General features: G+C 40.5%; 1 protein-coding gene across 1 annotated transcript in view; it reads left to right on the top strand.

Annotated features, from left to right (window-relative positions):
* ADCY2 (adenylate cyclase 2) overlaps positions 1-12,439 on the top strand; it is a 197,547-nt gene that overhangs the window by 125,636 nt on the left and 59,472 nt on the right. The window contains exons 8-12 of the mRNA XM_067291033.1: positions 6,445-6,603; positions 6,943-7,075; positions 7,353-7,529; positions 8,845-8,888; positions 11,569-11,649. Of these exons, the coding sequence (XP_067147134.1) occupies positions 6,445-6,603; positions 6,943-7,075; positions 7,353-7,529; positions 8,845-8,888; positions 11,569-11,649 (594 nt within the window). The remainder of the gene's footprint in view (positions 1-6,444; positions 6,604-6,942; positions 7,076-7,352; positions 7,530-8,844; positions 8,889-11,568; positions 11,650-12,439) is intronic.

The raw sequence follows: 12,439 nt of genomic DNA, 5'->3' as shown, positions 1-12,439 counted from the left end.
AATCTGGAGGAAGGAAGACTTTCCCTTGGTGGAGGAGGATTGGGTTAGAGATCATTTAGGCAAACTTGACACCCACAAATCTGTGGGCCCCGATGGGATGCAACCATGAGTGCTGAGGGAGCTGGTGAATGTTATTGCTAGGTCACTCTCCATCATCTTTGAAAGGTCCTGGAGAACAGGAGAGGTGCCTGAGGACTGGAAGAAAGCCAATGTCACGCCAGTCTTCAAAAAGGGCAAGAAGGAGGACCCGGGAAACTCCAGGCCAATCAGCCTCACCTCCATCCCTGGAAAGGTGATGGAGCAGCTCATCCTGGAGGCCATCTCCAAGCATGTGAAGGACAAGAAGGTGATCAGGAGTATTCAGCATGGCTTCACCAAGGGGAGATCTTGCTCAACCTGCCTGAGAGCCTTCTGTGATGGAATGACTGGCTGGGTAGATGAGGGGAGAGCAGTGGATGATGTCTGCCTTGACTTCAGCAAGGCTTTTGACACTGTCTCCCATAGCACCCTCATAGACAAGCTCAGGAAGTGTGGGCTAGATGAGTGGACAGTGAGGTGGATTGAGAACTGGCTGAATGGCAGAGCTCAGAGGGTTGTGGTCAGCAGCGCAGAGTCTAGTTGGAGGCCTGTAGCTAGCGGTGTCCCCCAGGGGTCAGTACTGGGTCCAGTCTTGTTCAACTTCTTCATCAATGACCTGGATGAAGGGACAGAGTGCACCCTCAGCGAGTTTGCTGAGGATACCAAACTGGGAGGAGTGGCTGATACCCCAGAAGGCTGTGTTGTCATTCAGAGAGACCTGGACAGGCTGGAGAGCTGGGCAGAGAGGAATTTCATGAAGTTCAACAAAGGCAAGTGCAGGGTCCTGCACCTGGAGAGGAATAACCCCATGCACCAGTACAGGCTGGGGGTTGACCTGCTGGAAAGCAGCTCTGCCAAGAAAGACCTGGGAGTGCTGGTGGACACCAAGTTAAGCATGAGGCAGCAATGTGCCCTTGTGGCCAAGAAGGCTAATGGTCTCCTGGGGTACATCAGGAAGAGTGTTGCCAGCAGGTCGAGGGAGGTGATTCTCCCCCTCTCCTCAGCCCTGGTGAGGCCACATCTGGAGTGCTGTGTCCAGTTCTGGGCTCCCCAGCACAAGAGGGATGTGGCACTACTGGAGCAAGTCCAGCGAAGGGCTACAAAGATGATTAGGGGACTGGAGCATCTCTCTTATGAGGAAAGGCTGAGAGAGATGGGCCTGTTTAGCTTGGAGAAGAGAAGGCTGAGAGGAGATCTTATTAACATGTACAAATATCTGAAGGGAGGTTGTCAAGAGGATGGGGCCAGACTCTTTTCAGTGGTGCCCAGTGACAGGACGTGAGGCAACGGGCACAAACTGAAACACAGACGCTTCCATCTGAACATGAGGAAAAACTTCTTCACTGTGAGGGTGACAGAGCACTGGAACAGGTTGCCCAGAGAGGTTGTGGAGTCTCCTTCTCTGGAGATATTCAAAACACGCCTGGATGCAATCCTGTGCAATGTGCTCTAGGTGACCCTGCTTGATCAGGGGGGATGGACTAGATGATCTCCAGAAGTCCCTTTCAACCTCAGCGATTCTGTGATTCTGTGATGTAGTATTTGTGGAAACTGGGATTTAAATCTCCTTGCTCTATGGATGTTTTGTAAAACTAACCTCAGTACTGGAAAGAATGAGATTGCTGCATTTTCTTAGTTGTTTTTTCTTTACCCAAATACATTTTTACCCTTTATCATGGCCAAAGAAACCTGTTTTTTGATGGTACATTGAGTACTTCTCCTTGTCAAGCATTGAATCTACAGACTTGCTTGTTTCCTCAGGGGCTTTCATTGAATGCTTTTCCTTTTTATTTATTTATTTAGATATAAAAGATCAGCATCATTATAATTAGAGCAATTGGTCTCTCTAACATACTAGGAATTGAAGCTAACATCCTTTCCATAAAGCAGTAAGTAAAAAAAAAAGTCTGTCCCTAAGTTCTGACTCCTGTGTCTTTTTTATCATGGCTTAGAAATGTTTTTATCCCAGCATTTCAGTGAAAATAGAAGCTTTCTGACTTACATTTTAATAGTTTCAGGTGTTGTGTGATAGATGTGAGCTAACAGGATTTGCATAGAGTCTCTGGACTCCCTGTCGCTTTTTAGTTGGAAGAAAAATGTAGAGGAGGCTGCAAGCTGTTAGAAAAACAATGCAAGACCTGAGCCATAAATTGTCCTTCCCAAAGATCAAAGTGCATGATTTTACAGATCACAATGTGATCCTTTACTTCAGCTCAGAGAGAACAATGTACAGGTTCCTCACATTTTGTAACTCCCCAGTTTTATTTGAGATAGCTTTCTGCTCAGGCTGCTATCAAGCATCGTTGTTCATGCTGAGTGATGATGTTCTCCTTGGTAAGAGCAGGTTTATAGCCTAGAAAATTACCTTTCGGTTGTATAGCACATTCTGATCTGAGTATCTCCAGACTCTGTTCCTATATAGTCAGAATTCACAATGTCCCTGTAGACAGATGCTGGGATTGTCGCAGCCTATTTACATCTCTGTGAGAAACAAGGAATCTGTACCCCGTGTTTTGAAATGCTTTCAAAGTATTATGTCAAGTGTTCTGGCCCGCAGGTGAACAAAAATTACTGATGATTAATCAACTGTATTTTGTTGTGTGATTGCTACATCTTTAAGTGGAAGAATCTGCTGAAATACTTCTGTGGCCTCTAAAACTAAAAGTAGTAATATTTTTGCCATTGGAAGTGTCTCACTTAATATGTGGTGGACTTACTGGTCTAAAATATCTTCTTTTTTTTTCAGATTAGAATGTATCTTACATTCAGTCATGGAGGTCCAAACTGACTTCTTATTGCCTAAGTTACTGAAACACAGCATTTTGCTGTTTAGATTATCAGTTCTGTATATATTTTGTTACCAGCCAAAAATAATTTTGGTTCCAGTTCTCTTTGAGGTAAAAGAGGAATTATACCAAATTGCCAAGTGATCTGTAGTACAAAGACTTATTCAGTCTTGTTTCCTAAGCGTGCATAGCTCCATTTTGAGCAATTCAGCCTCACTAAGCTAGGGATTATTTCCATTTAAACATGTGAATAGTCCCATTGATTGCCTTAGTTGCTTTACTTCTCTGCTCTATGTTGGAATAAATGCAGTCAATGTTTCTGGCAGCCTGTTTGCCCCAGAGCAGCATGCTCACCTTACCCAGCCATAGGTGCCCATGCTGCCTGTGGTCTTGGCAGCTGGCACATCTTAGCTGGGTGCTTCAAATGTAAAGCGCATCTGTCAAAGGAAAATATGTTTCCATATGAATGCATGTGCTGTTTGCCTTCAGCCCCCACCCCCATTCCCTTGTCTTCTTGGCAACTTTCTCCTTTAAACATTTCTCAGCTGTGCAGATTCTCAAAAGCTGTCTGTGATTTGCTACCATGAACCGAGTGCCATTTCAGAGGACTCAAAGTGAAAGAAACTATTGGATAAGGTTGTTGTACCAATTTGAAGGTTAAGTATAAAATAAAACAAATTTTTTTTTGGTATTACTTCATTCCTGCAGATCTGGTCCAAAAAGGGAACTATGTTTCTAAAGCTGGTAGTCTGCAGAGAACTAAGCACTCAAGGCACTTCCCCACCACTCAGTCCTGTTTTTTGCCTCCACTCAGCATTGGTGAGGCCACATCTGGTGCACTGTGTCCAATTCTGGGCTCCCCATTTCAAGATATAGACCTACTGGAGCGAGTCCAGCAGAGGGCTACAGATTATAAAGGGACTGGAGCTTCTCTCATACAAGGAGAGGCTGAGAGAGTTTGAACTGTTCAACCTGAAGAAGTGAAGGCTGAGGGGGGATCTTATAAATGTGTATAAATATCTGAAGAGAGGGTGTAAAGAGGATGGGCCCAGGCTCTTTTCAGTGGTGCCCAGTGACAGGACGAGAGGCAACGGGCACAAACTGAAACACAGGAAGCTCCATCTGAACATAAGAAAAAACTTTAAGAGTAGTTGAATATTGGTTGCCCGGGGAGATTGTGGAGTCTCCATCCTAAGAGATATTCAGGAGTCATCTGTTCAGGGTCCTCGGCAAAGTGCTCTAGGTGACCCTGCTTACTCAGGGCAGTTGGACTAGATGCTCTCCAGAGGTCCTTTCCAACCTCAACTGTTCTGTGATTCTGTGAGGGCTCACTGAAATGGGTTAAAGTGTGTCAGGCAGGATTAGGTGAGTCTTAGGTACTTTAGTCCAGATGAGAACTGGTCCACTAATGAGAAAAGCCCCAACAAATAGAGTAGGTGCTTTCCTAGTGACCTGAACTCTTGCTTGTGCTTAGTCAAGCTGCTACAAGCTAACCATGTCTGTGAAGAACACAGAATCCTTACGGATTCAAATTTCAGGATCGATAGGAAAACTATGGTCTTCATTAATATTTTGGCTGCCTAAGCAGGATGGATGCACTGACTGTGGTGTGCTGAGGGAGATCATTTCCTGCTGTGGGAGCAGAAAATGAAATAATAAGGGAAAGCTTCAGGTATGCTTGTGTAGGTAAGGCAAATGTCCTATTAGGATATGATAGACTACATTCAGTGCCTGCATCATCGAGCAATTGATCAGAGATCCCATGAGAGAAGTAACAGTAACCCCTAATTTGGTCCAGAGTAACACAACACCTGAAGCCTCAGTCCTGGAGCACATTCTGCTCGCTTCTTGCCTTAACTGCAGAGCGCTTGTTATGCAGCAGCCTTCATGCCTTGTTTTGCAGGACATGGCAGGGCAGCCTGTGGAAAAGCACTCCCAGGGGATAAATATGCTCTTGCACCTTGCAGTGTTTTGTAAAACACTCTTTATTTGGGGTGTTAAGCTTGTATTTCATCATATTCCTTGTGTGGAACAAGAAGGCATTTGCCATTTGCTGACTGCCTACAAAGGTCATTTACAAGTACTTCATTTGCAAGTGCGTCAGCTACAGGACAGCGACACAAAGCAGCAAAGTGTGAAGAGATATCAGTAAACATTTGATAGAGAGAGACTGACGGAATTAAAATCTTCCCCTCTCCTCTCATTTTAATAAAACGCAGTTTAACAGAATACTTGCAGTCATGCTCCTGTTGTTTTCATTTTCCAGAAAAAGAGCACTTGAGAAGTATTCCTTAATGGTAAGATTTGCCATATCAGATTAAACCTGTTAAATTTAATGTCTCCTTTTAAAAAAGAAGAGAAATAGGCCAGTTTAATCCTGTAATTCAGAAGGCACAGAGCTGATGCATCTCATCATTGAGCTTGAAGATGCTGCTAGAACCACGTGCCTGACCCATATACAGGAGCCATTTTGGGTTCTCACTCTGCAGTTGTTCCTTCCACCAGTACCCTGAATTTTCCCAAAATGAGTGTCTTCATGTTCCTTATTACTGACTAGGATTTGATCCAAATAAATTGGGATTTAAGTACATAATCCAGTTGAGATACAGACAGTAATACATCGTCCTGTTTCTTAGAACTGTCTAAGCCCATAGACATCTGAATTAATTGGATAATTCTCTACTTATGTAGTTAGGTACCCCTATGACATATGTCTGAGCGTGTTCTGATTGTTTGACGTTAATTACCCACCTGTGACTCAGAAATGCCTCTTCTAGAGAGAGTAGTACCTGTGTTATGTGTAGAGCTCTGCTGAAATCTGGTTGGGATTAACAGATGCCTCAGCTCTGTCAAAAGTCACGGGAAGTTCAAAACTTCAGATGTGGTCTGGACACTGAGGGAAGCTTCTCACCTTTTGCAAAGTAATGTAGTGGGCAGAGCCCTCACCCAGTAGGTGGAAGGCTGCAGTTTCTATGTTCAACACACCCTGAAGGGGACTGACCCCATATCCCCGAAAAGTGTTTGAGCCTCCAGGCTGTAGGAAATCCTGAGGATTTCATCCTTCCTCTTGAAGCAGAACCATGTGCAAGTGGGCATGCAAGAGTGGTGGGACATGACAGATGACAGATATATAAGAAAGCCTGTCTCCACCCTAGAGATTAGGGTCTTCAGATAGAAGGGAGCATAACAGCAGTTCCAGCTCCCTGAGATATGTTAAACTGTTGCTGCGTTAAAAAGCAAAACCAAAAGCTGCCTTTAGAACAAAATCACTCCCTAAGTTCTACCATAAGACTGAATTTTCCCCTACATAATTCAGTCTTCCCAGATGTTTTCATATGAGTATAAAAGAAGGGACTTCAGCCATGGACTTGCAAATTAGTATTTGCTGCAAACAGTTGCAAATATAGATAATAAAAAGGTAATATACAAAAAAATCCTGTCATAAAAAGAATGGAGCTAACTGATACTAAAAGAAATAAATGGTATCTCCATTGTTATTGTTAATTTGACTGTCGGGTAAATTAAAAGAATATAAAGGCCCTACTGCACATCCTAACACAGGTTTTCTTCTCAACTACAGGAAAGTGAGAGATGCCACTGGAGTTGATATTAATATGCGCGTGGGAGTGCACTCAGGGAATGTTCTCTGCGGTGTTATTGGGCTACAAAAGTGGCAGTATGATGTGTGGTCACATGATGTTACCCTGGCAAATCACATGGAAGCTGGCGGAGTCCCAGGGTAGGAGAGTTTTCTCTTAACCTATGTATTCATAGATTTTTGTATTATAGAAAAACGTATAGATACCATGTCTTCAGTCATCAGCCTTTGTGAAGAAAACTGAACTAATTCTTAGTGTTGTTTTTTAAAAAATTGGGCACTCAGTATTTCCCATGATGTAAGGAGTATTTTTGTTGATGAAAACCTTTAGATTTGTGCCCATTAGACCTTCTGAAAATGAGAATAGAGACTGTAAATGAAGTAAGCAGTGTAAGAGCCAGTAAAAAAGGCTTATCGGGTTCAAATGATGCTTTTGATCAGTATTTGTAATTTTGTCATTCTTTTAAAACATAATTTCAGCCGCGTCCACATCACTTCAGTCACCTTGGCACATCTGAATGGAGCTTACAAAGTGGAAGATGGGGATGGAGATGTGAGGGACCCATATCTGAAAGAGCATAATGTTAAGACCTACTTTGTAATCAACCCTAAGGTTAGTAGTACCTGCATTTTGTGACCATAGTTGTTTTTGAGCAGGACCACTAACCTCTTTATTGAATAATTCATTACCATAATATATTGATCAGGTGAGAAGAGCTATCACAGATGCCTACAAATACTTAGTGGTTGCAGCAATACAAAATTTTTTCTGCTCTTCAGAAATAAGTCTCTGAAATGTGTTGCAGATATATGGTTCAGGATGATGCATTACTGCTTGAGAAGGTAATGAACACCAAGGCTGATGTCACCTCTTATTCTCTGTCAATCAGGGGGAAAAGCGAAGTCCTCAACACCACATCAGACCTCGGCATACTCTTGATGGAGCCAAAATGAGAGCGTCTGTCCGCATGACCCGGTACCTGGAATCCTGGGGAGCAGCCAAGCCATTTGCACACTTGCACCACAGGGACAGCATGACCACTGAAAATGGCAAGATTAGCACAACAGTAGGGGCCTACTTATGTAATTTCATACAGTTTAGCAATGTTTGAAAGGAAGAAGATGCTCACTGCTAAATACCTGTTTATTTCTGAGAGATGAAGACGTATGAATTTGTACTGGACAAAAACCCAGTGAAGCTGCTGGGAGCTTTTCCACTAGCTTATGAGCTGTGGATTAGGCTCTAAGGGGCTGTATCTCACTATGAGTGCATCTCTGAATCATAAGGAGTCCCACATAAATACTAAAACAAAAGATTTGGCCTTGTGAGCTTGTGCCACAGTCCCAGCATGTAGTGTGGCTGCTGTGCACTGTGTGGGAACACGTTTTGAACATAAAGTCAGAGTGGAACACCTTTGGGAAAAGGCACTTTTGATAAGGAGAGATTCTCTGAGATTTAGTGGCTGGTTTAGCCACATACTGTAGTTGGAATATGGCCACCTGGAGCAAAGGCTGTGAAGTGAGAATATAGCTATGGCACCTGAAGTGGGCTTTATTAGAAGACTTCCCTGGGCACCAAATGCATAGTCACTGTAACTGCTACCTTTACAAGATGCACTACCCATTGTCAGCTATAGCTGATGGTCTGATTTTCACAGTGCTATAGTGCAATATTATATCTTTTGCACTAAACAGAAAGGATTTTTTTTTAATTTTGCTGTCAGTAAGACACTGTCAGTCCGTAGCTCGTACGTAGCATTATCTTCTACTTCTAAAAAGTGTAACATTTTATTTTCAATATCAGCATTCACTTCCGCACCTGCTATATAGGAGAATGTAGGATTGAACCACCTAACCCATCTTATCCAATAAATATAGTGTGTCAAAATATGGACGTTTCATGTTCATTACAGGATCCAGATATCACAGTTAATCACAAAATAAGCATGTTTGTGATGGCTGCTGTTGCTCGTCAAAAGAAAATAGTGGCAATTGCCTATATTTTGTTACTCGAGTCTGGTTTTCAAAAATGCTTAACACTAATTTTCCCCAAAGCTGGTGGGAGTTATATTCCAACAGGCTATACTCCAACAACAGTGACTTTGAAGCAGTGACTTTGTAGTAGAGAAAAGCATTTTTGGATTCAGATGGTTTTAGTAGTAATTTAGTGTTTATAATGTCACTTCAATTTGTCTCCAGATCACTCCCTTTTCCATCGTCATTGTTGCTAGATTTTTTTAATATAGTTTTAATGTAATGTTAGAAGTATTTGTATTTGAAACTTTTCTCCTTAATTGACCCTGTTTTTATCACTATTTTTAAAGTGACTTAATTTTGCCAAGGTCTATTATAGTTGATACAGGGTTTTGTTTTGTTTTTCAGGATGTTCCTATGGGGCAGTATAATTTTCAGCGTTGCAGAGAGAGGTAAATTCATCTGAAAAAATTACTTAGTCATATGAAGTCTATATAAATACATATATATTCATATGCATTCATATATATGATGTGCTTTCAAATATTGAAACTCAAAACTATTTTTTTCTGCTGATACCTCTATGTAAATAGAGAAAGTCTCTGAAAACAGATTTTGAAGACATTACTTATGAACTGTGAATACACTTCCTCCTAACAAATACCATTATTCCAGATTAGCATCTGTATGTTGATGGGCTTCTAGTTCTTTCTCTGTACTCTTTCAGTGTCTTTCAGTCTCTTTATTCTTTTAGTGCACAAATGAATGATGTACAGGGAAATTGAGAGGGGAGGTACAGAGGGGGAAAAGGGCAGATGGAAAGGACTTTTAATAATTGATATTGTAACATATATGCCCATATACTTAAAGAGATATTTTATTTATTTTGTTAATTACTTTGTATTCGCATTGTGTAGTAGAATTTCAGAGTCTGTAATGTGTTTGCAGTAGTAAACATTCAAAAAGTACTTTGTGGTTCTCCAGCAGTGCTTCTGCTACACAAAATGTTTGCAAAATCGTGTTGGATTTAAGTTCTTATTTTCCTGCTTGTTATTCCATCACTAGAGCAACGCGGTGAGAAATGGACATGGGGAGGAACTGAACACTTTCTTTAAAAGTATCCAGAATTTCTACATCAAGAAAAAAATGACTGCTGTTAAAAAAACAAGCCTAGCACTATAAGAAAATCTGAAATGGTTGCTTTTTATTTTAATGGCCTGATAACACTTCAGATAATGTCTTTCTTGAAAGAACATAAGTAACATCACAAATTCCATAAAATAGCTTGAAAGAACTCTTCAAAATTTGTACTTTTGTTTTCTCTTTGGTTATGCAAGCTACTCATGCTGTCTGTTCTGTGCCCATCTCTGCTTGGTAAATGTCTCATGGACAAAACACCAGTTACTGGGGAGCTGCGTATTCCCGTAAAATATTGTTAGTTTATAGAAGATGAAGAGGTTATGACTGAATCACCATAATATTAACAAAGACTTTCTGGCTGTGAAACCAAGCATTTACATTTGGAGCGTGTGTTAAAAGAACTTATTTCAGCCTTATAATAAAAAAAAAAAGATCATTGGCCTGTGGTATTTTCAAATAATGCAATTCTTTAAGATACTCAGATGCTTGTGCTTTCTTGCTTCTAAATTCCACTCCGAAATAGATTTGAAAGGTACACATTTTAGCAGGTATCTTGATACTGTGTTGTTGTTCTTCATGTTATGGAAGGAGCTTCTGGAAACTATTAGTAGAGTCTTCTGTCTATACAGAGGCATGTAACTAAGATTTTAGATATGCTAGTTAGTCATTCCCAGAGGGAAGAGCTGAAGTGATAATAAGCACTTTGAAAATCAAGTGTTTTGTTAGAATATGAAAACGTGGGTTGTGAAGCCTGACTGTAGGCTTCTGTTTGTGGCAGTCTTACCTCTTACATAGTTACATGATATTCTTATGTTGTTAGGGATCTGCCAATACGATTATGTGTGATTAAATAATGTCTCCTTATGCATCTAGTTATTTCTCCTAGGCAGATTTTTCCATATGTGAAAAATAAGTTGTAAGCACATATTTACCTGAATTTTGTAGCATTGAATAAGGATGAAAACAGTTGGGTTGTGTAAAGTTACTGTAAGTACACTGAGATGCTTTCTGTATAAATTTGAAACCTGAAATAGGATATCAATTTTGGGGAAATAACCCAAAATCTTAATGTAGAAGAAGAAGGGCTGTATTACCGTTGGCAGGTTTAAGTTTGTAGATTAAGAAAATTTTGGTAACTGCAGAGTAATATTTCAGATCTGAATGTTGACTTCTGACCAAACACTGTTACTAAGTTAGCACTGGATTTAAGTTTTCAAGGAAGAGAGTCATAATCTGTGTAAATATTTGAAATATCAGTTTTAAGGAGAGCACAACTGCTGAAAGAACTGATTATGTTTGCAGCGATGTGTGTTAGAAAAGACAAACCCATTCTTATGATCCTCAGTTGGATTCATGCTGGGCCCAGTGAACATAAAAGATCCTTTTTTCATTACAGTTGTGTTATAAGTTATAAAAAGAGGAACATGACATATGTTTGAAACTAATTTAAGGCTTGGTGCTCTTATTAAAAATAATAAAATATTTCCAAGAAAAGAAGAGTTAGCAGCCTTTCTGTAGAGAATGCTTATTATGCATCAGTGCACTAGCACATTATTGCTCATCACACAACTCTGTCAAACAATTTTTAAAAATAACTAAAAGAAACAGGAATATTTTAAGGATTTGAGCATACGCCATTCTTTTTCAGGAATTCATACCATTATGGATGACTTTCCTTCAACCAGAGTTTCTAGAAATCTGTGTTTTTACAAGATGTTTACTTTTGTTTGTTTCTAAGTGCTTCGTAATAGCCCTAGATTATACTTTTTTTTGTTTTTGTCAAAGTCTGTAGCTTATGCTGCTTTTGTTAAGAACTTAGTATACTGAGACTCAGTGTGGCTGAAGTCTGTCATTGCTGTTGCAGCATAAATGTTAAAACGTTGTTATTATCCCATCAATTTTATGCCAGCTATCACCCCCTGTTTTCTAAAGTTAATGTTTATTAATAATGTGATGATTTTCCAAAGTAACTTCCCCCATTTTTCATTGCAGAACAAAATCACAGAAAAAAAGGTTTGAGGAGGAACTGAATGAGAGGATGATTCAGGCCATTGACGGAATCAATGCTCAAAAGTAGGTTTGCATCCTGGGCTGTCTCCTTCCTTCAGCATTGACATAAGCGTGTTTACTATTTCTCCCTTTCACATGCACCCACTGCACTGAAAACAGTGGCGCTACTGCCAGCATAGGAGGTTTGGCATGTCGTGAAGATAGGCTGCACGGTAACATTTTCTGTTTTATGGGATAAGACTGTGCTTGTGAATCATGCTGTGACAAAGGTTTTGTCTCTCCTTGACTTTCGTGGCAAATGAGTTTTTGGCTCTGTAACTGCACACCCATAGCTGTAACACAACAGAATTATCTCATCAGACAGCAGAGAAGGAGGAGACGCAAAAAAAACACCTGTCACAGGAATTGGAATGATGTGAAAATTGACACTTCACAATTGTGACAGAAACATCTCAGAACTAGAAACTTTCCCTAAACACACAGTTTGGGGAAAGCTCTTAGAGAAGGCTAAGCTCAATGGCACATTGACATTGTGGGAGGAGGTAGCGTGGCATGTATTGCCTCTGTGTCCTAGGAGGAGCTGGAGGCGGTATTGATGGTCTCGGTCTGTTGGCAAATAGATAAGTGTTCAAGTTTCTCATATTTACCTGATGAAATCAAGGCATTGCCCTTTGAAAAATGTGGATAATAACTGTGATGAATTATATGTTCTTCCCCCTGTTTCTGCTATGCAGAGTCTTACTTAGCTGAGTATTAAACCTAATTATTAAGTACTCATGTGTCGCATTTGTTTTTTTGCATCTGATAATCCTGTTAGAAGGTACTTGGTTTTAGGGAAATATTTTTCAGATTT

This window comes from Apteryx mantelli, chromosome 2 (assembly GCF_036417845.1).
Source record: "Apteryx mantelli isolate bAptMan1 chromosome 2, bAptMan1.hap1, whole genome shotgun sequence".
NCBI classification, from domain to species: Eukaryota; Metazoa; Chordata; class Aves; order Apterygiformes; family Apterygidae; genus Apteryx; species Apteryx mantelli.
The sequence above is the reverse complement of the archived record's forward strand: the minus strand, read 5'-3'. Positions and strand labels throughout refer to the sequence as shown.